Source organism: Anser anser, assembly GCF_964211835.1.
Source record: "Anser anser genome assembly, chromosome: 1".
Taxonomy (NCBI): domain Eukaryota; kingdom Metazoa; phylum Chordata; class Aves; order Anseriformes; family Anatidae; genus Anser; species Anser anser.
This window is the reverse complement of record NC_139720.1, coordinates 91,258,904-91,284,231: the sequence shown is the minus strand read 5'-3', so window position 1 is coordinate 91,284,231 and position 25,328 is coordinate 91,258,904. Positions and strand designations below refer to the sequence as shown.

At 36.5% G+C, this 25,328-nt stretch overlaps 1 protein-coding gene across 2 annotated transcripts in view; it reads left to right on the top strand.

Moving 5' to 3' along the window:
- The window catches only part of NECTIN3 (nectin cell adhesion molecule 3), a 66,438-nt gene extending 41,493 nt beyond the window's left edge, over positions 1-24,945 (top strand). The window contains exons 6-9 of one of the 2 annotated variants that reach the window (XM_083819343.1): positions 10,097-10,235; positions 11,535-11,616; positions 21,528-21,590; positions 22,134-24,945. In XM_083819343.1, coding sequence (XP_083675469.1) covers positions 10,097-10,235; positions 11,535-11,616; positions 21,528-21,590; positions 22,134-22,310 — 461 coding nt within the window. In that variant the 3' untranslated portion in view covers positions 22,311-24,945. Of the gene's footprint in view, positions 1-4,951; positions 7,854-10,096; positions 10,236-11,534; positions 11,617-21,527; positions 21,591-22,133 lie in introns of those variants that run through there. The other variant, XM_083819342.1, reaches the window with a different exon arrangement.
- The last annotated feature ends 383 nt before the right edge of the window (positions 24,946-25,328 follow it).

The window sequence follows — 25,328 nt, the reverse complement described above, 5'->3', positions numbered from 1 at the left end:
TCTCTTCTAACTGAGCTTTTATGCTATCTGATATAACAGACTTTGGACTTAGAACATTGTTTCTGAATATCACAGATGCACAGAGATCATTGGGTACAACCCCTCTGCCAAAGGGCAGGTTGCACAGGTAGGCGTCCAGACAGGTCTTAACCTCCAACCTGAAAGGGGTATTCAGGTAACGTTCATGATGGCAGGCTTTTCCTGTGTACCATAAAAAAGGCAAAATGTTCCATTTTCTGTGGAAACCCGAGGTTGAAACTGCCAAAGTATGTTCAACCTTGAAGAATGAATGATCGAGTCTGATTAAAGAAATGGTCAGTTGTTTTGAGGCCTGTCTCACATCATCTTTGTATCTATCCTTTCCAAATGGGGAAGGGGAAACAAACTGAAGATAATCCAAGGGAAATCTTGTATCCTTAATCCGATGTAAAGCTGTGTATTACAGGACTAGGGAGAGGGTTACACATTGTCATTACCTACTACCTGATTTCTGGAGTCGCAATGGTTGGAGAAACAGTACTAACTTTGAAAAACATTCTCAGACATTCAGAAAATAGTCATAGAAATATTTCATAGAAAGGCTACTTCCCCTGCTGTAGTAAGGCTGTTGAATAGTAAGCTTTTCAGCAGTTCAGAGAAGGGGCACTTTTCTATAATGCCCAGCTACACAGAGCTGTCAGGTACTCCAATGTTTAGGTACTTAGCATGTAAGGGAAATTTAGTAATAACAGTGGGTGAAGGAACAGCTAAGGATAATTCTCTTCAAACATGCATGTAATACATGTACAGGCGCAGTCTCACTTCTAGAATTAGAACTGCAAAGCAGTAGGTACGTGCAAGACAACTGACTTGCAATTATAGTTGAGACCAAGCCTTCCTCTTGTGCAAGGCTAAGGAAGGGATGTGTGAGTGGAAGTGTGGGGTCTTGAATTGTGTAGGGTCTCTTTCTAACGAGGAGAGCTAGACTTTATTGTGCTATTTGAAACTATGCAGCCTATGACTGTTACTGTTAATACACAATTAGGCCAAATTACATTCCACTTGAAAAGATGTTTTCAGTGATGCCTAAGTGACAACTTCTAGCTGAAAGATATGTCTGCCAGTATTGAATTTAATTTTTACCTTATCCTTATTATACAGTTGGCCACTGTACTCCTGAAGGACTTCAGATAGGACAACACATGAAATGGTTTGCAGTTGAAAAATACTGTGTTCTGTAGCTGATTTTTACAGTGGTATGCTTGTTGATACTGAGATAGGGCTTAACTGAAATTGTTGAAGATGGTTTTCCGTCTCTTTCTAAAGACAGCCCATCCATTTACTTACTCATATGTCTTTGAGGCTTAACTTATACTGGCTTTGAACTTCTGGGGAAGAGAAGATAGGTCCTGAACATTTGAACAAGGAAATATTGCAGGGAGATTGAGAAGGGCAGATGTCAATGGGGATATGAGATGAATCATGCAGTTGGATATTTCTACTAAATTTAATTGTGGATTTAATCTGCCTAGGGTAAGTTGCTTGTACTTCAAGAGTTGGGAAAACTGTATCAGGAACCTTCACTGAAGGGAGGAGTGAAATTATGTGACTGAAGCAGAGTAAAACTACTGTTGAAAGCTAGTACTGATTGTCATAGGAAATATCTGGGGGAAAGAAGTAATAGAGTAGAAACTAAGTATACTGTACCAGTATATGTTTTTGCAAAGCTACCAGAGCTTCACTTGATGTAAAGAACAAATCTCAAAATCTCACTTTCCATAGTAGAAAATGAACAAAGGCTTTGAAATGAAAAGACAAACAGCTCTGGTTTATGTGCCAAGGGAATGGGTGGATTTATTCTACCATAGCAGAAAAGCTTTTGTGTTCTTCTAGTTTAATCAGTTATGACTCCTATTTTATTTTAATGAGGATAGTAGCTATATAATCATAGAAGAATATTTCTGTGCTTCTTCACTTATCCTTATTAGTACAGCATGCTTGTCTTAGGGATATGAACAGGGCCCCACAGTGAGAGACAATCAGAAATCAAGACATGCTTAACCTAAAGATAACTTATTTCAGAATTTCTGCTTTCAGCTGCCTGGCCTGCATGTTTAATTTGGTATGTTATGGTTTGCACAATAACAGAAGCTTACATCAGTGAAAGAGATAAGATAATATTAAACATTATGTCATAAGTTAAGAGGTTAAGGGGAAAAAACGGGTAGGGAATGATGCTTTTAAACAAATTGCTGTCTAAAACAATTAACTTATTAATTAATAAGTCAAAATGGTGCATTCTGATTTCTTGTAGAAAACATTAAGAAAGCTAAGAAACAAATACTGGTGATGACCTGAAATGTTACTATAATGAAAACAGCTGATTGGCTGCTTTCAGAAGACATTGTCTGTTTCGGCTATTTTTTTAACACAGGGGAATTGTCTTCATTTGGAGATAGCATTTCAGACATGTTTTGCTAATGTTATGGAGTAGATTTAGGGAAAAGGAATAGCAAGGTTCATTGCATTTTCTATTTGGGAAACTTCCCTGGTGCAGGAAGTGAGGGGGGAGTCAGGGGGCGGGAGGGAAATCTTAATTTTCCCTCAAAGCTCTGGTTGAAATAAGCAGGTAACTTCACCTGTTCTTACTTCTGATTAGCTTTATAAACAAGGAGAGCTGGTTTTAATATTGTCATTCTCCAACAATAAAAGATATCGACACAAGTGACAGAAGTATTTATATGCATTCCTAAAGTATATAATCATTAATAAATGCTGAATTTATTGTATATATGTAGTGAGTTGAACATCAATATGCTAATTAGCGTTTGTAGATGATACAGTTGGCCAACCTGACAACTAGTAGATGAACTATATTTTAAAGGAAAGGCTTTCTTAAACTGATATTTGTAATAATAAATGTAATTGCTGCTGTTGTTTCACACGTGGCAATTGAACTTTGCAAGGTGATATTGCTACCTAATTGTGAATGTGTATCTTATGCTGAGAATGTGGAAGGTAAGACACAAAACCTTGTTACCAAAGAGAGGTAGATGAAGAAATACAAAGCCAGTTAAAAGCAAGTGTGTATATATATCTGTGTGTACATCTATATCCTGGAAATAAATATCAGTGGTGCTGCCTGAAATTGTATGCTAAGCTAACAAATCTTGTATCTAAAGCAAGTACATTTTCAAGGAAGAGAGGCTTGAATAACTTCTTGACCTTTGGATTTATAGGACATGGGAACCCTGGTAAATTTGGATTTCTTAATCTCTACTTCTTTGTTTAAATTATGAAATACACTTTAAATCCATTTTTACTAAAATCATAATCTGAATTCCTCTTGTTCATTTTGGTAGTGCATCTTCCTTGTTCAGTTTCCTGTCTTCTGTCAAATTAATTTCATTTATGTATACCTCCCTAACAAATCACCACTTCTTTTACATAATCAGGTAATAAAATTTTGTGCTTTGAAAACCTGTATAAAACTTCTGTCAAGCTTAAAATGTTAAATTCAAATGAGTTTTGCAGTCTGAAGTATGATTTGCAGTGATGATGACAAATGTGGCAATTCTGTCTAGTTTGAGAGAAATGTACGACCATCTCTGAATAGTAAGATTACAAATAATATCTAAGGATTTTTTCAGCTTAAGATTTGTCACATAACTGGAAGCTTAACAAATCTCCAGTTTGACCTGTTTTATTCTGTGGTGGTAAATTCAGGGTGCCTCTCTACTCTCTAATATGATAGTAGTACTTCAATGAATCTTGCTTATAGGCATTTAAATAATAACACAACTTAGTGATCTACCTGGCTGTCTGTAATATTCTCTCTAAAAGATTCAAACTATAATAACATGTTTAAAGTATGTTGATTCACTGATTTAATTTAACAACTACCTTGCATTGGGCGAAGCAAAGATCTTTGTAGTCAGTGCAGCACTGAGGTAGAAACTGGTGTTGCATATCACACTGAAGTTGATTGGGATAATCTCAGGAAGCATCTGTCATCAGCCCATCACTTGCAACCTTGTCTTCAATGCAGATGCATGCATCTTCTACAGTAGATCTAAAGAACAAAGGAGAAAGCTGAGTAGTGAAGAAGCTCGGTATCTGGCAATCTCTTGCTTACTTGCAAAATCTGACATGAAATCAATTGATATTCTGTTTTATGGAAGTAATATGGAATCTTCTTTGTGCATGAGGGATCAAATTGCCTTTAGGGGAATGCAAGATACCATTTTTACTCAAATGTTCCATTTTTAATTTTAAACCCTGAAAGCTCCTTGCTTAGTGATAGTGTTATTTTGAAACTAATACATTGTATTTTTAATTATGCTTCATTCACTAAAACTAAGGCGAGGCTGAATAAGATGTATTAATGCAACATGGTTTTTGGAGAGAATAGCTTAAAATCAGTCGTTCATGTCCTGCTGACTGAGCACACAACATAGTTTTTCATTCTTATAACACTCAGTGTCCTAAACAATTTCTGAAGGGGGAGTTTGTGGAGTAATTTACTCTATGGCATAATCAATCAATTTGATCCGGTATTCCAAATTGCTGTCTGGAAAGGTAGGAGACTGCTTGGGTTTTATTTAATAGACAGCATTTCTCCATGATGGAGCTAAACATGAACTATGGACGGTGAACATACACGATCAGAAAAGTGGCATCTGCTTACTTTGAGGAGGGCCAGATGACTACTTATACATGACCTTTTTTGAAATTTATCAAGGAATTTTCCTATGCTGTTGCAACATAACTAAAAACAATATACTGAAGCTGGTCCAAAGCCTGTACGAAGTGTAAGACATTTTTTGTAGTAATGTGAACTTGAGAATGAAAAACTATTCTTGTAGGACGTACCCATCAACTTTGCTTTCTTATAAACCCTTAACTGATTTAGCTTGCATTGACATTCTGTGCCTTTTCTGTGTCTTGTCTACCTCTTTGCTCTTTTCATTAGATCCTCCTACTACTACCACTCGACTGCCCACGGTTCCCTGGCATCCTTCGACTGATGGCATCACAGGTTTAGCAACAGAACCTAGAATAATAGATTTTCCAACATCATCCTTGCCAGCAATGCAGGAAGACACTTGGGGTACCGTCATCGGTAGTGCGGTGGGTGGGGCCCTCTTCCTCATACTTGTCAGTGTTCTGGTTGGAATTATCTGCTATAGGAGAAGACGGACGTTCCGTGGTGACTACTTTGCTAAGAACTACATTCCACCATCAGATATGCAGAAAGAGTCTCAAATAGATGTTCTTCAGTCAGATGATGTGGATTCTTACCCTGACAGTATAAAAAAGGAAATAAAGCATCCAATGAACAGCTTAATATCTAAAGATTATTTAGAAGACCCTGAAAAACCAGAGTGGAACAATTTAGACAATATTAACAGGTACCAGGAACGTTATGAAAGACCAATGGATTACTATGAAGGTGGAACATTGGGGATGAAATATATGGGTGGTGAATGTTATGATGACAATGAAGAAGACTTTGTTTCTCACATAGATGGCTCGGTAATATCCCGGAGGGAGTGGTATGTGTAGTAACCACTGAAAACTAAACTTGTATCTACAATTCATTTCATTGGCTGATCACTTTCAGATTGTTTATACTTAAACATGAGGAGGAATAAACTTTTTGAAACTGATTTTTTTTGAAGGTTTTTATATTGTGACTTGACATGCAAATATTCAATCTGGGGAAAATGTATTTGAGCTGCTTATTTTCCCAATGCTGTACTACTGTTTAAGATTGATTTTTAATGCAGAGTGCTTATATTGGTTTATGTCAGAGGTTAAAGAAAAAGCTAAATTAAACTTACCACTCAAAATTGTTTAAGAATAAAAAGTGACTGCCTTGGGTCTCTGATTCAAAAAAAAAAGTTCACATAAGATAGTGATCGGGTATTCTGGGACATGTACTTTTCAGATCTAGTAAATCAAATAGCCACATCTAGATACTATCTATGGTAAACTTAATGCTTCTATATAGCAAATCCTGTACCAGTTAAAATGAGTTACAGTGGAATCAAAGCTTTATTCTTAGTTTTTCTGCACAAAAATGAATACCTCTTAGCATTTTAATGAGCCTTCTTGTATCTATGTATTTAAGAAGTCATTGCACTGAAAGTAACTTATCTATGAGCAAGATTTTGAGGAGTAAGTATAAACCAGTAAAAGGCTTGTCTTTGAATAAGAAATTTATTTTTTTAGTCATTGATTTCTAAAAGCTTGTGTGTACATATACAGTATGGTATTTTGTTAGGCCTGTGCTTGTCAGGATGTCAAGTCATTAGTGAACTTGAGACTCCTTCTTGCAAGTACAGAGTAAAATTTAAGACTGCTTTCTGAGGTGTTATAGGGATCGCAACATTGAATTTGAAAGCTGGAGAACTGGACATAACTAGTAAGAAAACTCCAATGAATTTCTAAGCTGAAGGCAAAAGCCAACTTAAACATTTTCCAGGATGCCATTAAACATGAAGTGTGCTAAAAAGTGTCAAAACACTTGCTTGAGTTTTTACGACCAGAAGTCAAAACAGACGTTCTACCCTACTTCTGCATAAGTTACATGGCTTGCTTTGAAGAGGGTAACTAGAACTTGAGCTTATTAATAGGGAAGTGGATGTGTGCATTGCTACTTCATGTACTGAAAACCTACTATGCAATGATGCAACTACAGAATTTAAGAAACAGCAGTTTAGGTAAACTGTGCAGTCTCTGTACAGCAGTGGATTTGTTTTGCCTGCAAATAATTCAGTGTTTTAACAATGTGCTTGTTCTTTAAAATTACATTGTATGTAGGACATCTCATTTGACATCTGAAGTAGTTCTACTTTGTCTTGAGTGGTTGCACCAAACTAAGTCTGACTACAAAGAGAAATTGGGCTGAAATAGGATTAGATGAATTTTAGAAAAATGATAAACTCAGAATTAAAAAGAATGGTGTTCAAGTGTTATCTTCAAATGCTTAGCATGAAGAAAAGAAACTGATCTGGCGATAGAGATTTAGAACCTGAGAAGGGCAAAACCTTTACTACATTCAAAATGAAATGGGCTGCATATTTATGACTGCTTCATGAGTGGAATTTCTTGCTGGATCTTGCTGAAGTTTCTTCTATCCTTGTGATTTTCAGTAGCTTACAGCATTTAGAGCTTGACAAAAGTAGTTGTATTAAGTGTTGTAGACAATACACTGTGATTGCATATGACTGCATGTCTTCAAAAAAGATTAAAACAACAGCTTCATTTGAAATTCAAATGGAAAGTAACTTCCCTAAAGAACTTAAGTTCACATTTTGATTAATGGATTACTGATACATAATTAACCGAAGTCTCAAAAACAATAGTAAATGATAGTGTGTATCAGTAGCTTGAGAGCAAACTTGAGGAAAGGAGTGAAGTTTCTAGCTGAAGGTTCTGATCCAAATTCTTTCTGGAATAAAGAGATTATACCTCTCTTCAAATAAAAATACTTGATATATCATCTTTAAAAGATGGTGTTACTTGGAAACAAACAAAACCATAAACCTGTTATCCACATGGGATATCTTGCTTGTCTCTGTGGAGTTTGTTTTTGTTTTTTGTTTTTGTTTAAGAAATACATACATTTAATTCCAATGGGTTAAGAAGTTGAAATGTTTGAGTTGAAGCTGATAATAGATATAGGGCTTACAAGTGTTGCAATTTTTTGTACATTGTTATGTCTGCTGTAAAAAAAAAAAAAAAAAAAGAATTGATTGTAAGTACAAATGGCTCTTGTGTGAATAAAAATTTTTGTTACATTCTCAAATGTAGGCAGTGTTAAAAACTGAAGTTTGACAGACATTAAAAGTGAAGGTAAACAAGTATAAGAATGGCTAGAAGGAGCTGCAGTAATGAAGCTGTTAAAAGGGTCTTCTGAACATCTCTTCCTGAAGATTCTTATCTTATAAAATGAGTGGCTTTGGAAATGATTTAAGTGTATGAACTTCAGGAATCGTGAACAGTGGTAGTTGCTATCCAAACAAATGCAGTTTAAGCATGAAGGATACACTATCTAGAATTCAAAATATTAAAAAAAAAAAATCCCTGTTCTCAGCTGCTGTAGTTCTGCTTGAACTTTATATATTTAATGAATCAATTTTCATCTACTTATGACCAATTGGTCATTAAATAGCTGTGTTGCTTGCACCATACAGCTTAGGTACTCTTTAGCTTGGTACAGTACTCTGGGTTTATGATTCTTCATCTGGTTAGAGTGAAAATCTTTGTGCCTACTTCTTTGCCAGAGCAATTCAAAAAGCAATTTAAGTGAGCACCCTGATAATTGCACTTCAGTTCCTGTAAACAGGCAGGTACCTCTGCTGGCAACTTCAATTGAAAGACGAAAGCGGCATATTTATGAATTCTGGACCTAGTGCTGTGTATTAGTTACCAGCAGCTTTCTTACCTAAGCAAGATGGAACCCAATATAAACTAAACCTAAGCCAGTTAAAATACAGTAGTTAAGTGCCCTGTTAACTATTTGACATGCCCATTCCTCATGAGAAGAGTGGAATTAGGGTTCTTCTGTGTATAGACTGGTAGCTGATGGGCAAGTTAACAAGTCAAGTTCATATCAGGAAAGATGTATGGTAAAAACAAAATAGTTGTCACCTAAAATGGTATGTGACACTGACCTTCTGGATCAAGTTGGTTAAAACTAAGGGATCAAGTCATAAATTAATGAAGCTATTAAAAAAAACAAGCTGTTCAATACAGATTTTTCCTGCTATTTGAACATGTGAGTGATTTCAGGGGAGTATTGCTACAGGGTCTTTCATATACTAGAAGAGGACAGGAATCCCTTTTTCAGATTGGGGATGAGGTACTCTTTAAAAAGTGAGGGGTGGAAAAAAAATTAGTCCAGTTTACAGTCAGAACAGGTATTTGAAGTAAGAGTAATTAATAAAACAGCTTGGATAGTTGCTTTGTTTCTGGACACTAGAGTAGGATATATAGCTGAAAGGCTCCTAAAACTTCTTGTGGTAAGAGACTAAATGGGGGAGGAGTATGCAGTGTTCAGAGAAACAGTATTATTTCTGAGGGGACATAACTAAAGTATGCTGTGTTTAAAATATTACAAGCATAGAGCTGTGTTAACTTCAAACTCTAGTGCTGTTAGCTTTCTGACACAATAATGAATATACACCAGAACGCTTACTTTAGTTTGTTACCTGCATTTCACAGGTAACAGTCTTGGTGAAGCTGACGTGAATTACCCCTGTTGTGCAACTTCTTGATAAGCCTGATGCAAGTTTGAAACAGAAACAAATACTGAATTCAAGTATGCTAGCAGGTTTCATGCTTAGCCTTATAAAAGATTTAAAACTTACTAGGTTCCTAGCATAGTGAAATGGGTGATCTTTGAAGACTGACAAGTGTGTTAATCCAATATGGGAGTTGTTAAATGTAGGACTTGACACCAGTGAGCTCAAATGAAAAGTGCATCTTTCACAAAACAGTTTTTCTTCTTTGTTAAAGTTTACTTCAAAAGGAATGTTTCTCAATAGCTTTAAGTGCTAAGTGCTAGAGATGATAGGTAGTCTTAAGAGTTGCTTTAAGCGAGCCACATATTAGTAAGTTCTGTGTTCATTGCTCCTCATAGCATATTTTTCCTTGATTCATTTTTTTCCTTTGTGCAGACTTAAGTGACTTTAAAGACAGATTGCAGGTAAAGCCATGGTTTTCCAGCTCTTTTGAAAAAGCCATGGTTTTCTAGCTTTTTTGAACTAACACTTTGTTCATTCACATAAGTGCAAAGTATGTGTTCTGTAACTTCATTTTGCCTTGAAAATGAAAATTAGTGCATGCAGTTAAAAAAAATCATTAAATGTAGCCAATGGAATCCAATGAAACGTTTGAATTGATGTTAATGATTTATGAACTCCATTAATTTAACCAATTTTTTAAATGGATGGCTGGAGCCAAGATTACGAATGCTAGTGCAAGAAGAGGCTTTGTTGTTCGGTGATGGAAGGAAGAGACACATCTCAGAGCGACAGTGAAATAGCTTACTTGAGTATAGAAAGAGCATGAACTTCATAAAGGTGTAATCTGTGCTATCACATTGCAGATGTGCCATATAAGCAGACATCTTCTGTTGCTGTAGCAGGGGCTGTGATTGGAGCAGTCCTTGCTCTTTTTATCATTACCATCTTTGTGACAGTGCTGCTGACCCCAAGGAAAAAAAGGCCATCTTATCTTGACAAAGTGTAAGTATGCATTGGATTTTTTTAAATTTGAAAACAATTTACAGAATATAGTTGTTTTATTGGAATTTACATGACTGAGTTGCCTTAAAAACTGTATAGCTGTCATAATTTCAGGGCTGCATTTTCAAGGTAGTCAAATGTGATATCACTTGCATTTCTGAAAAATAAATGAAGGAGCTAAGAGCGGGTTCATATATTCTTAATATGTTGATTTTAGCTTTATGCTTTTCGTTGTAATTGCTTGTAGTTGAAACAGGAGGATGGGGAGAGGCCCATCTTAACTTTGCTAGTACTAGTTTATCATAACCATAGGTTTAATATCAAAGTAAACTAGCCATGCTTTGCAGAAGTAAAGGTCCAGTAGGGTTTATCCTGCGATGTGTGTGAAATGAAGCAAGCACTCTGACTTGCATGGTTAGAGACAGGTGACTTAACGTGCTTTCTGGCATGTTGGTTGGCTGTTCAAGTTTCTGATGCTGACATGCACTTGAGTTTTAAGCTTCTGATATGGTCAAACACAAACAAGCAAACAGATTTTGTCAGTTAATGTAGCTGATGTCTAGACCCTGTTTGGAGTGTGCATAAAGCACGCATAAAAAGTGACAGTGGCTTAGAATATTTGTAAATACAAGTCCCTTCACATATGCTATATACAATTAACACTTAAACGGAATAAGAAATGAAAATGTCTGTCATCTCCCTGAATGCTTAATGAAGAGTTGAATAAAATAAAGCATTCAGCATAAAGTAACTTACAGCACTTGAATCTGTTGAGTTAGGAAAATAAGTCAGGTGTTTTTCTTAGAACTAAGTAATTTATAACATTATTAGAAGTAATACTGTTTTCATATTGGCTTCTCAAATTCTGTAGCTGAAGCATATTTATATGAAGAGATTTACACATTTGTATTCTATAGCCATTTGCTTTCATTGAGCTCATAATAAAAGTCTTGGATGTAATTGTTGGTAAGGCTTTTTGAAGAAAACTTGTATGGGTAAACGTTGCTCAAGCTCTATTTCATAACATAAAAATGATGATAGTTACCTATCGCTTACAGCAGTCCCTGTTCTACTTAGATGGAGGGTGGGAGGGCAGTTCTGTCCTCCAAAAAGTGCTTGGTTGAATTATTTCCGGTGGTGGATAGGTTATTACAATGTTCCACAGTTGGGTTACTGTTGATTGAAATGTGTGTTCTTGAAAGTAAGCATTGGATGACTTTGCAGCTGGAGAAACATATATGACCCGTCAACTGGACTTCACAAACATGGTATGTCATACTTTGTTCTATTTTAATATAGGATTGATCTTCCACCCACTCAAAAACCATCTTCCTGTGAGGAGAGAGCATTCTCTGTACCACAGAAAGAAGCTATGCTTCAGGTGAGTAAGGGGTTACATATAAGTAGAGGTAGGAGAAGTGATAAGTATTGAATTACTTCAGTCTCATTTTGCCTTCCTGGTAAAGTACCAAGGCTTTCGTTCGTTAACTCACAACCAAAAGGTTTCTCTACCTATGCAATATCTGGATCTTATGTTCTTGGTGTTAATGGGATCCTTAAAGGTTGGACAACTGGTGAATAGATCTCTTTTGTATCTTTAATAGTGTTTGACAGTCAGCTGTTCTTGATGTTGAAGTGGTATTTGAAATTGTGGTGATTAAGAGAATATACATAGCTTTATAAAAGGCTTTTCATTTGGGGAACAGATAGATTTGGTAGACTTAACAAGACACTTCAGCGTAGTGATCTTTGCTGGTAACAATTGCCATTCTTTTAAGTTATTGTTGTTGGACTGGTTGGAATACATTGGAATTCTGGCTCCATGGTTTACTTAATATGCTTTTTTGATTCTTAGTGAGGGTTGCTAAATAATTGTCTGCAATTATCTAGATTCTAACTTTTTAAATTTTTTTATATAATATACCTTCATCAGCACCAAAAGATTCTATACTAGCTCTGTGACAATTACGTGACTTTTTAGTGCATTTGCATGGGTAGCTTAATGTGATCTAAAATAATGCTGTTCAGACAAGATTGGCATGTGTTTTCTGCTGGGCGTTTAGTGGTTGTTTGGTTGTAACCTGATGTGGAGATCTTAGTTACAGATTTTCTTAAAAGCACTGAAGATACTTCTGTAGATTTTCTTCAGGAGGTTGTTGGCTATTAAAGCTTACCAAATATAAGCTGACAATAAAACCTTTTATCTTCTTAAAGCAATTAGTGCATGAAAATATTATTGTGTTACAGGTATTATGTTGAGTAACAGTTGCTGGTTTTGTTCCTGAGTGAAGAAGGAAACTAAGACCCACTGCTATTATTAGTAGAAGCTGGATGATTCTAATATTATGAATGTACAAAAAATGTAATTGACAAAAAGTGTAATAGATTGTTGTCTTCTGCTTCTGAAGGCAGTGTAACACCTAAGATGACACAAAGGAAACAATGCTTTTTGTTCTTCGGGTTTGACACTTGTGCTAACTATGGAATAACTCTTCTGGCATTACCATAGTTAGTGAATGCAATAGTGATGGAGCGTACTTCTGCTAATACAGTCCTATGCTTGAAATATTATGGTAAAATATTATCTTGCTTACTGAATCAGAAGGTATGTACTGTTGTAAGGTAGTTGTACATCTACAGTGCTGTCAAATGTTAAAAAGACAACAGATAGAAATGCAATTTGCTGTCCTTTACAGGGTACTCGGAAGCATCTCAGAGTCACAGAATATCCTAAGTTGGAAGGGACCTGCAAGGATCAAGTCCAACTCTTGGCTTCACACAGGACCACCCAAAAATCAGACCATATGTCTGAGAGCGTTGTCCAAACGCTTCTTGAACTCCCTTAGGCTCGGTGCTGTGACCACTGCCCTGAGGAGCCTGTCCAGTGCCCGACCACCCTCTGGGTGCAGAACCTCTTCCAATCACCTGACCCTCCCCTGTCCCAGCCCCATGCCACTCAAGTTCCCTCGGGTCTTGTTGCTGTCCCCAGAGAGCAGAGCTCAGCGCCTGCCCCTCCGCTCCCCTCGTGAGGGAGCTGCAGGCCACCATGAGGCCTCCCCTCAGCCTGCTCTGCTCTGGGCTGAACAAACCAAGGGACCTCAACCACTCCTCTAGACCCTTCCCATCTCTGTAGCCCTCTTTTGGACACTCTAATAGTTTTATGTTTTCTTTATACTGTGGTGTTCAAAACCACCCACAGTGCTCAAAGTAATGCCACACCAGTGCAGAGTTGAGTGTAACAATGACTCCCTTGAGCAGCTAGCAAAAATGCTGTGCTTGATGCACCCCAGGATAAGGTTGGTCCTCCTGGCTGCCAGGGCACACTGCTGGCTTGTGTTTACCTTGCTGTTGACCAAAATCCTCCGATTCCTTTCTATTGGGATTGTTCTCCAGCCTCTCATCCCCTAGTCTGTACATATACAGTCTGAACAGAGTTCCCCTTTTCCAGGTGCAGAATCTGGCACTTACTCTTGAACTTAATATTGTTGTAGATTGCCCATCCCACTAATTTGTCAAGATGTCTTTGCAAGGCATCTTGAATGTCAGCAGCTCCTCCCAATATAGTATCATCTGCAAACTTGGTTAAAGCACCTTCTAGTCCTACATCCAAGTCATTTGTGAAAACGTTAGAGAACTGATCCTAAAATGGAGCCCTGCGGAACAACACTAGTGACTGGCCATCAGCCGCATGCAACCCCACTTTCTATAACTTATTGATCCTGACCCCTCAGACAACTGTTCATCCTTCGTGTTACGTTTTTATCTAGCTGTATGCTGGACATTTTCTCCAGAAGGATACCATGATAAACAATATTGAAAGTTTCACCAAAATCCAAAGTTACATCAACTGGCTTCCCTTGGTCAGCTAGATGGGTGACCTTGTCTTAAAAGGAAAGTAAGTTTGTTAGGACCTTCCCTGTCATGAACTCATTTTGGTTAAGATCAGTGACTGCATTGTCCTTCAGGTGTTTTTTCAGTAGCTCCCAAAATAATCTTCTCTGTAATTTTACCAGGCACTGAAGTGAGACTGAGAGGCCTGTAATTACCAGGGTCGTCTTTCTTGTCCTTGAAAATTGAAACGATATTTGTCAGCTTCTAGTCAACTGGGACCTCTCCAGATTCCCAAGACCACGAAAGAAGAATTAAGAGGTCTCATGATGACATCAGACAGCTCTGAGTACCCTAGGCTGAATCCCAAGGGGCCCCCCAGACTTGTATGCATCCAGGTGGAACAGCAAATCCCACACAACATTGAGGTTGGCTGGGAATTTATTGTTCTGCAGTCAGTCCTGAAACTCAGGGCACCTGGAGTCCCAGAGCCCATGGCTAGTGTTGAAGACGGAGGAAAAGAAGGCATGAAATGTCTCTGCTTTGTTTATGTTCCTGTTTGTGAGGTGACTGTCCACATGAAGTAACGGGCCTGTGTTTTCTTCATCCTTTTGCTTTTCTTTTGCTCTTAAGATATTTTTAACAAGCCCTTTTTATTGTCCATCACGGAACTGTCCAGCTTCTACTCTAACTGAACTTTGGCCACACAAAATTTCTCCCTACAAAGGCAAACAGCATCCCTGCAGTTCTTCCCATGTCACCTGACCTCGCTTCCAGCAGCCATATGCTTTTTTCTGCCTAAGCTCTAGAAGAAGATCCCTGCTCAGCCAAGCCACCCTTCTGCAATGCCTGCTTGACTTCTCATGTTTTAGAATTGCCATTGCCTGTCCTCTTAGGAGGTGGTACTTAAAAAATGACCAGCACTGCTGTACACCATTATTTTCAAAAGCAGTTTTGCAGGGGCTCTTACTAACTATTCACTGAGCAGCCTGAAATCTGCTCTCCACATATCCAGTGTTGAAGTTCATGGTTTCTTTTTCTGAACTGTCTTTGAATTCTCTCTGGTTTTGCTTGCTGTGGCTTCTGTTAGTGACCACTTAAGAACTAAGAAAAGCTGAAGTTGGCTGTAATCTTTGTTGAACAAAGAAGAAAATGTTTTATCTAAATGCATTTTACAAACTGAATACCAAAACCAGATTCGATTGAATACTCATTTCCCTCAAGCTGGATAAATACTTCCTAAGTTGTTTTGGGAAAGGGAGAAGACATCAAATTCTCTTTCAAGCTACATGTTAACTATTCTTTATTTAGAACTAATGGATGTTGGCATAACATTGTTAGTATACCTGTTTTGTTTTTCTTCTGTGGAATTTTGTAAAACTGAAAAGAACTGGAGCTGGAGGCTGTCTTCCTATCTGCTAATGATACTATCCATACACATGTACTGTCTGTTATGCTTGAGGCAAGTGCTTCAGCTTAATCTAATAGACATAAGTGTCAAAATACTACCTTTAGTCAAGAAGTGATTGGTTGTATTTTTTTGTCATAATAAGCCAACACTTGAATAGCTATAAAGAGGGAGAAGAAGCGACTTAGTGTGTCTGCCTTGTCCTGTTTGGCTAAGTGTCTGTAGTGGCCATGTAAATTATGTTCTAAATGCTGTTTGAACTGCAGTGTCTAGACAGAAGTGAGAAGCATGTTGGTAGGCTTCTTTCCAAATAGTTCAGATACAAGCTTATAGCTATGCTGAAAAGAAAAGCAGGTGAAGCGTTGCTGTATTGACAACAGCAACAGATGATCACATTAAATCTGAGCAGAAATAAGCTGCACAAAAGCGCAAAGTAAAGCTAAAGGAGAATGAACTTAAATGGTACCTTCTACATGTTTACAGTAGCCGAGGAGCGATGCAATTTAAGCTGATTCTGTTGATACATGTAGTGTGCAATATTTTTAATCGTTGATACAGTTAGTGCTCAAGTAGAGCACAGTAGTTTTTATGGTCATGTGAATTATTTCAGATGTAACTGAATAAGCTGAAATGCTCCTGTTTGTGTGCAGTAGTCAATTTTTAAGTAGATCTTAATGCATATGTGAGCATATGAGTGCTGGTATTAAAAGGAAGGGGAGTGTTATACACATTTGATAATAGTGGAAAACAAGTGTTTTCATAGTAACTCTTTCAGACTTGGAAGCTTTAAGTGCAGTTGGTGTTTGTAGTAATGTTGAACATTCAACACATAAGTAGAAGTACGTTGTAACTGAACACTCCTAATTTTTTATACTGATATTTGTGGATACCAACTTATATTTTCCTGTGACTCATGTAAAAATTGAGAGGAAAAAAGGCCCTAAAAGAGTGAGGGTGTAGGCTAAATCAAAGAGCCAGTAAACGGAACAAATATAAAAATGACCATGTAAATGGACAGTTTTCACAGTAAAGGCTATCTGAGCTCTTGCTTTCGTGCTTTTTTTTCCTAATCATTGTCATGGAAATACTATTTGTTTACTCAGAACTGCTTTTTACATGCAATATGAAAGAGCAGTGAGCAGCCTGAGGGTTATATTCTTGGTGAGGGCACAATCTTTGCTTGGCAACTGAGTTTTGAGGCAAGTCAAGAAGTTGAGCAATGGAAGAATTCCAGTAGCTTGAAGAGGAATTTCTCTGTTGCATAATATTAATAAAAGGAGTGGGAGGGGGGGCACTAATCCAGGCAAACAATTTGATTATTCAAGTTACTTAACTATTTCATACAATATATTGCAAAGGAATATATTTCTAAGAAGCCAAGTTGACTTGTTTAGAAACATGACTGAGACAGGAGCTCTTCGATATTATGGGAAAAAATTGAATTATGTCATGCTTGACAAGCCTTTCCAAAGGAAATGGAAAAAATAATAATACTTCAACTGTGATTTTATATAATGTAATGCGTGAATATTCAGGATTCTTGAAACACTCAGAAATTATTTGGACTTTTTTTTTGTAGCAGCAGAAAGAAAAGCAGAGAAAGGAAATACAGTCAAGTAGGTAATTCTAGCCCTGAAAAGACTGACTTGAGTCTTGAAACTTCAAACACCTAACATCTATAAGCAAACTATCCTGTCAAATGGTAAAGCTCTTCAATGGTAATACAAGTATTCCTTTCCAAAACAGGAAAAAAGTGAACTTGTAGTAGCTTAGTTAAAAACATAAGGCTATGCAACACCCCTTTATTGAATGATATTTCTGGACCATATGCAAAAAGTAGTCTTGAATAGAGGAAAATACTGATTCATTTATGGCACTTGATATTGATTCATTCATGGCGCTCCTGCACTCTTCTACTTGTTTTCATAATGATCTTAATACAGGTAGGAATTTCTCTTCCTTGATGGAAAAGGAAGCGTTATTATAAACTGCTTTAGACTGCAAAGTTGTTTAGGCAAACAGGATCGAGTAGAAGGAAGCATAAAATGTGTGCAGATTAACTCATCCATATTGATGAAGGATCTTAAAACAGGAAGGAAACATTAACCTGATAGGGACTAGAATGAGGCACGGCTTTTTATTAATGGACCTTGAATGTATGAAGACAATGATATACTCTGTGGGATGGATTCCTATAAATAAGATCTCTTAGACATGGGGAGTAGATAGGACATATTTATAATGGGATTTGTGAATTGGAAAGGATGAGAAAATATAAGATGAAGATGTTGTTGAGATAATTGGTTGAGCCTTTTAAAGGACTGTTTGAGAAGAAGCACGTTGAAAGTAAAATTCAGTGCTCTGGGGAAACACTGAAATGCATAAAGTAAAGCATTAGGAAGGAGATAGGAGAAGAAAAGCAACACTTAGAAATATCAAGTTTGCAGCAAAAAACAATGAAACAAGACATTAGATTCATGAAGATTTATGGCATTGGAATAAGCTGACATTCAAATTACAAAGTTTTAATTCGAAGAATAACACTCCTCACTTTTGTTTGTCAGTTTGAAGACGGTTGTTCTTTAGGAAACGTTGGTTTCCTGAGATCCTTCACTTGGCTCCAGTTCAAGATGTAAATGTCCAGTTAGTGTAGAGGTCATCTTGAATGATTACAAGCTGTTACTTTGCTATATGGTTCTGTGCTTGAACCGCATGTTCTTATATTCTTACTCATTCATAATGTGTTAGAGTAGAACAAGATTTTGACTTGTCTTTTTACAGGAGTGGAATGTTCTCATGCTTGACTCTGTCCTCTGTGTTGTTTAAAGCAAGTCTTTAAATGTAGAACTGGCAACTTTTACCTTAGCTTCCTTTTTAACATAGAGACGCAGTGATTATTAGTATTGTACTTTGAGACAGTAGTTTCTGAATTGGAAAACAAAATGAAAAAAAAAAGACCTGTTTAAAGATTTAACCAATACAATTTTTAGACATTGCACTTGGTATTGAGGAAAAATATTTATTTCTATTGAACATATTGAACAGGGCTTTAAACTATTACTTGATCAAACTTTTTTCACTACTGACAAAGAAAGGGGAGAAGAATTACTCTCTCATATGCTTGAAGGTCTGGAGTGGACAGATAGTTACTGTTCTGTATTCTTCCTACAGTGCTATCAGGAACTAGTACAACAAAACAACAACAAAACAAAAACCACTAAGTTTACATTATTTTTAGTGAATTGATTCTTTGTTTAGATAGAAAATGACAGAGTAGAATGGATCGGAGATCTTGAGCTTGGCTGAGTAAGGTTTAAATTTGGGGATGAAGGTTTGGTGAACTAACTACTTGAAATGCTGATATTAAATCATGATTTGAGTAGTACAAGTCCTAAGATCCTGCTTAGGTGAGACCCAAGCAAAACACAGATGCCTCTTTTCTCCTGTTGGATTGGTGTGTTAAATTGCTCAGATAAAATCTGTTCTTGTTTTTTAGCAGCTGCTGAATTTATCTGTAGTTTGTCTTCTGAGATTGGAGCAAACTTACACTTTAAACACTGAGAATATCAGAAGTTATGTAGGGTGCTTTAGCCATGTTTAAAATTGATACTTGGAGCAACATAAGTCATGACTGAAGGAAACAGTTGGCCATTCTGAAAGAAATATTGAAGAACAAGTGTTCACCTACCAAGTGAAGAACCGTTCTGAAGAATAGAAAAAATCTGTTCTCTCCCCTTTCGTTAAGACAAAAATCTACAGAAATGAGATTTTTCTGTGAGGTATTAGAAAAGCTTGCTAATAGAAGAGAAGAGAAATAATTTTCCCAGGCAGCTTATCATCTTGCTTGTTGTCCAGCATATCTTTGCATAGCATTTACAACCACTGTTCAGGCTGGAAAGGTGATTATACTTAAACCAAACGTCTGGATGAACTCTGGAAGTGCCTTCCTGCCATAGTTTTCTAGCTTACTTTCAAGATCACAGTATGTGTGCTGTTCTATATGTCAGTAATGCTGATTTTCTAACAACAGAATATAACAATAAATACTGGTTTCTCTCTATGTCTATGTTAACAATACATTAATCATAGATAAGTTAGCTGTAGTTAGCTCATTTTTCTTCAAGTGTTTGCAGTGAGGGGGATTTCCATTTGGTATTACTTCACTGAAGTTGGATTATTTCAGTGTAGTTGGTTATGGAGTATTTGTGTACTTCAGTATGGGTTCTGGTTGCCATCAATATGTAATGCATACCCTAAATAAGCCACAATGTCTTTCTTACAGTATCAGTAGTACTAATAGTCATAGATGTTCCAAAAGCAATAGAGTTGACAAGGTACAGAAACTTTCTAAAATACTGTTTTCTATCACTACGTTTTTTCTTCAGTCTTGAACTTAATCCATTGTTACTTCAATCCATTATTACTTGTTCCTTACTGAATATTCTGATGGACAGGGATAACATCTGTGTTTTAGCTTTTTATGTACTTGTAATTTTATTGATATGCTTTTGTTCTCTGAGGGTTAGCACAAGCACTTAGATCAGAGCAAGGCAGCATCAGTCACGCTCTTGGGAACGTCGGTGTTTGTTCTTTATGTTTGGGCTAAATCTATTGGCGCATAAAGCTGACACAGAGCCCAAGTACATAGTTTCAGTTCGGTTATGAAATGTAGATGCAAATAGTCTTTGTTCTCTGCTCTGTCTGCTATCAGAGAACCTCTGTGTTCATTACTGAGTTTCTTGAAGACATGAAATAGACTACAGATACACTGTTGGGGTAGGATAGTATCACTTAATCAGTATCTACTATTTGATTGGAGTGCTGCTTGATCAGTAGATTGGAGTCAGCTTTAAGACTTCTTTGTTACTATAATAGCCATGTAGTGCTAATAAGTTCAGAAAAGTAAGAGATCTGTAAAAACTACATTGATTCTGCTCATGGAACTGTTCTTTGGAATCCAGTCAAAGGCAAATAACCAAATAAGTGAATTGACTTACTTTTTTAAGTAGAAGGCATCAAATAACAAGACCCAGCCAGATGGATTAATTACAGCTTTTCTTCTGTTACAACATAGCCAATATTCCAAAGGATTGCTAGGCTTAATAAACAGAGCAGTGGACTCCTGTTTGGGTTATGCAAGTTTTACTGCTGTATATGGCTATATTTTTATTAGCAAGCCACACTGAACAATAGGAGCAGACATATTGTTACCACTGAGATTGTAAGCTGTTTGTGCTATCTGCATTTTGGGAAATTCTGATGGCTGTTAGTTATTTTCCTGTTCTGTGAATAGAACATCCATCAGCTCCTAATGTACATATAACTATTGGGCCTTGCTAGGAGTCTGAAGTAATATTTTGGAGACATGCTTTGAGGAACAAGTTTTAGGCTCCACAGAAGAAGTTGACAGCGGAAGATCTAGGCAGCATGGAAAACCAATAGGAAAACTAGTCAGCAAAACAAATTTCAGTAGATGAGTTATGAATGTATCTGCTTTAATTAACAATGAAAAAAAGCACTTTTGCTTTGGATATTGCCTTTAGAAATTAGTATTTTTTTCAGAAGGAACAGCTTTATTTAATTTTATCAAATTAAGAAATATTTAATTTCATCAAATGGAGAAACCAACATGTTATCCCCTTTTACTGTTTGTAGTATCCAATTAAATTCCTTCTCAGTTAAATACTTCTGTGCAATATCAAACTGTATTTATCCGTATGATGATAGTGATGATTGTGAAGACTTGTACTATATTTTGGATTTGACTTGGTTTTAAGTGTGACTTGTCTAAAGTCAATGTCATAAATTTAAAAAGCTTCTTAATCTCACTCAAATGTGCTTATATTTAAAGTCAAAGTAAAATTCATGAAAATAACACTGGTATGTTGACAACAGCATTTTTCTTCACACCAGAGATTAGCTTTTAAGTGGTGTTCTAAAAGGTGGTCAGTTAAGACACTTGAAAATGCCGAATACGTTTTTGTGATGAGTAGTGTATTTGTGTAAAATAAACCTGTTCTGTAGTTTTGACTTGCTTCCACTAACTTTTCTTTCAGAAAGAACATTTTGCTTTGCAAAGCCAGTGTGGAGAGAGAGATACTGGGAACTTGCAGCACATGGTAAATAAGATGGCTTGAATTCCTAAAAAAAAACAAACTGATTTACTCCACTTTCTTAAAATAAGTGTGAGGTTGTTTTATAGTACGAAGAACAAAATACTTGTCTGTCCAAGTGAATAACTGTTGGATGTGTGGGTTTGCTGTCCATTAAGTTGAATGAGTCAATAGGACTTGAAAATACTGTATTTCCTAAAGAGTTTTGCTGACTAATTTAATCATATAATCACTAGAACTTTAAAGTTCTTGTTGAATAAAATAACAAAGCACAGAAGTGCTGACAGACATTTTGATAGTCTGTTTTGCTTTTTAGATTTGAGTTAAATTCTAACTTTGAAACAGAAGTTACGAGGTCAACTTTGAGCAGTTATTAACATTTGCCATATAATAGTCTTAGGGATTGGAATTTTCAAGTTCATGTTTCTTTATACCTAGGATTATTTTGGAGATTATAGACCTTTCATTTTCATCAAAGGTTTAACAAGAATGGGAATTGTGGGTTCTGTACATGAAATATGAAACTGTTTATTTCTTGTATGTGCTTAGAAAGTCATGAATGGAAAGCAACTTACCTGCGAAGCTGAAGAACTACAGGAACAACAGAGTCTTCAGCATATATATCCTGTTTATCAGCACACATATTACAAAAATTGGAGCAGCAGACACCCTCAAAGCTTGGGACCTGGGAGAGTCTACATCAATCCGAGGGAGCATTATGTATGATTCCACATGCAGATGCTAATTTTAAGATATGAGTTTTTTCATACTCGTTGACCATACAACCAATATGGTTTGTTGGCTTTGATCTCTAAAAGATTATTTTTTTTTTCTTGTGGAAGGAAATTGCATAGCAATTTTGTGTAAGTAAACCCTATGGAATTTGTGACTTAACTTGATTCTAGCATTGGTATGTATTTCTTTTAGTAGTTACAGTACAACATCAGCCTGCCGAACGAGGAGTGCGACCTAGCTTTATTAACCTTCATAGCCTTAAGATGTATATGCTACAGTTTGTTAGGTTGACCCATGACCGAGTGTAGTTAGGCTGTTGCCCCAGTTATCAGTGAGTATTCTCTCCCTAAACAGATGTTATAAAATTGCCTATGTAATAATGAGTAAAAGGCCAGCAAGAGAACTGAATTCCAGGTGATCTAAGTAGTCATAGGCTATCAGTCAGTTTTTTTGCATCTTGGAAAGCCTGGGATAATTACCATTTTGACTGGCCTTAGCAATTGATTTCTCCACTACCTCTACCTCTCCCAGTCAAATGAGCAACTAGACTACCTCTCAAGTACTGATTTACTGTTTCATAACATGTTGGGTGTCTTCCCACCTTGCAAAAACAGACATAATTTTGTTATATCAGGAATTTTGTGTTCCATGTTATTTTCATCCTGGCTGTCAGTTGATGTACTTTCTGGTTATAGTTTCAGAGTAGGTCTACATGAAATTTAGTTGCAGGAAGTAGATTTAGACTGATAAAACTCACGACTATTTAGCCATTTTCTCAGTTAAGTTTTTCAGAGTTTGCTCTTGCTTGTCAATAAACGTATTTCATGTTCTTTGGTTTCTTCTCAATTTGTGATAAAACTATTGCTGTGACACATTCTTATGTCTTGACAAGAAAAGGAAAGCTTCAGTAGTCTTCAAGTAGTTTTCAGTGCTGTACTTTCCTCTTAAACAGCACTGTGAAATAACTGGTGAATGTACTCATGTTACCAGTGCTAGGTGTTCCAGATCAAGTCTTATGAGTGTGAGTAATGGTTGAAAAACATGCTCAGGATCTTAAAGTAAATTTTCTTTCAGAGTAAAATACTCGGCAAGTAAAAAGAAAAAAATATATATATATATATATTTACCAATGCCAAAATGAGCTCATGGGACAATCTTGAAGTTTAAGGCAGCAAGAAATAAGATGCTGACTGAAATTGTTTTGGAGAAACTTATACATACGTACAGAGTAAGGATTTGGCCAGATGACTTTAAGACAAAACGTGAAGTATGGTTACTTCACACTGAACTAACTTGTTACAGATTGAACATAACGTCTGTAATATCGGTGTTTTTTCCTGCAGACTTGATTTGATTTTTGAGGCAGAAGACTCCCCATTGCAGAAGCAATAGAATTGGAACGTTGTACAGTTAAATGTGCTGCAGGCAGAATGCTTTTAGAAAAATATGTATTCATCTCAATTGTAGTAATGTTAATGACATCACTATGATAGGGTTAGGTAAACGCTTGTAGTTTGGTACAGGCAGTAGCTAGAAGCTGATGGTTTAGATGCCCATTTTCTGGGCACTAATGAGGCATTAACTGTTATCTTGCTAAGCAACTTGCTTTTATATGTGGATGAAGCTGACAGCTGAAGGTATGACAAAGCAAAATTTTGGGAAGAACCTGTTTCTTGGGAGCTTTCTTTGGCTGTTCTCTTGTGGACTGATGAGCATGTTCATTTAAATTCTGAGCAGCTCTTTTCAACTTTGAGGCCTGCTGCTGTATTTGAGACCTGAAGAAGGGCTTGTATACCCCAAAACTGTTTCCAATGTAAGCTTGCTTCTGGTAATTAGACCAATATTATTGAGCAAGACTTAATGCAAAAGATGTTGAAAGTGCATTACAGGGAGGTTCAAAACTGCTGTTGTAGTAATGCTTACGGTAAATTCATTAGTTGAATATGATACTGAAAAGCTAGTAACTTCCTATTATGATGACATAAAAAAAACTTGCGAGTTTAGACATCATTATTCTACTTCCTTTTTCTTAATTGCAGATGCGTTTTGTTTCGAAGAGTTGAGATGGGGATGAAGGAGGAAGGGAGGGAGAATGTTGGCAAAAAAGTCCATTTTCTAGTTATTTCTAAAAATTATTTCTAAAAATGTAAGATTAGCTTAAAAAAAATGTAGTCTGCCTATGTTGCTCAAAACAACAAAATGTTTGTCAAAAAAAAAGTTTGAATTGTAAGCTCTCCATCAGCATGTACTTTGCCCTAAAGTAATTAAGGCAATGTATTACTGTAATCGTTACCTGTGAGAGGATTTTTTTTTGTAATATATTCAGGGACATTTAGAGTATTAAGTCTTCTGAAATGTTGCCTACAGTCTTAAGTGTGGCTAGATGTTGGGGGGAGGGTATTTTTGCATAGAATTCTCTGAAGATAACAGGAGAATGCTAATTAGGATTGCACAGAAGATTGCACACGTAGAAGTGAGTTTGATCCGCTTTTTTAAGGTGTAGAAAATGTCTTTTTATTTTTGTATATCTTTAAATGTATTTGGATTTTGATTTGAATAAACATATGAGAAGTAAGTTTATATGTTTAGATTTAAGATTAAATGTACCCATTTTCTTGGCATGATATATTTCTTCATGTTTCTTTCTCTGGTTCTATATGTGCAGCATGTGACTTTTTCCAGCAGTACTACTTTTGAATACCTGTGGTGTTGGATGCTGAAGCGAGATGTCCTGCCAACGGTTGTTTTTTTTAACAGGAGGGTTATGGTATTTGATGAGAACTAAACTTTGCGCCTGCAGTCCATTTACTGAGCTCTGAATTATCTATATATCTGTGCATTTTACAATTGCATTTGTTGTATGCATTTAAGTGGGATAATGTGTGAGCGTGTAAATCACTTGATTCTTGATTGGGTCCATGGTAACCATTGACTTTGGGATGACAGTTGATTTGCACTTATTGGTCTACCTGATTTTTTTTTTGGTGAAGATACTGCCATGTTTTGTGC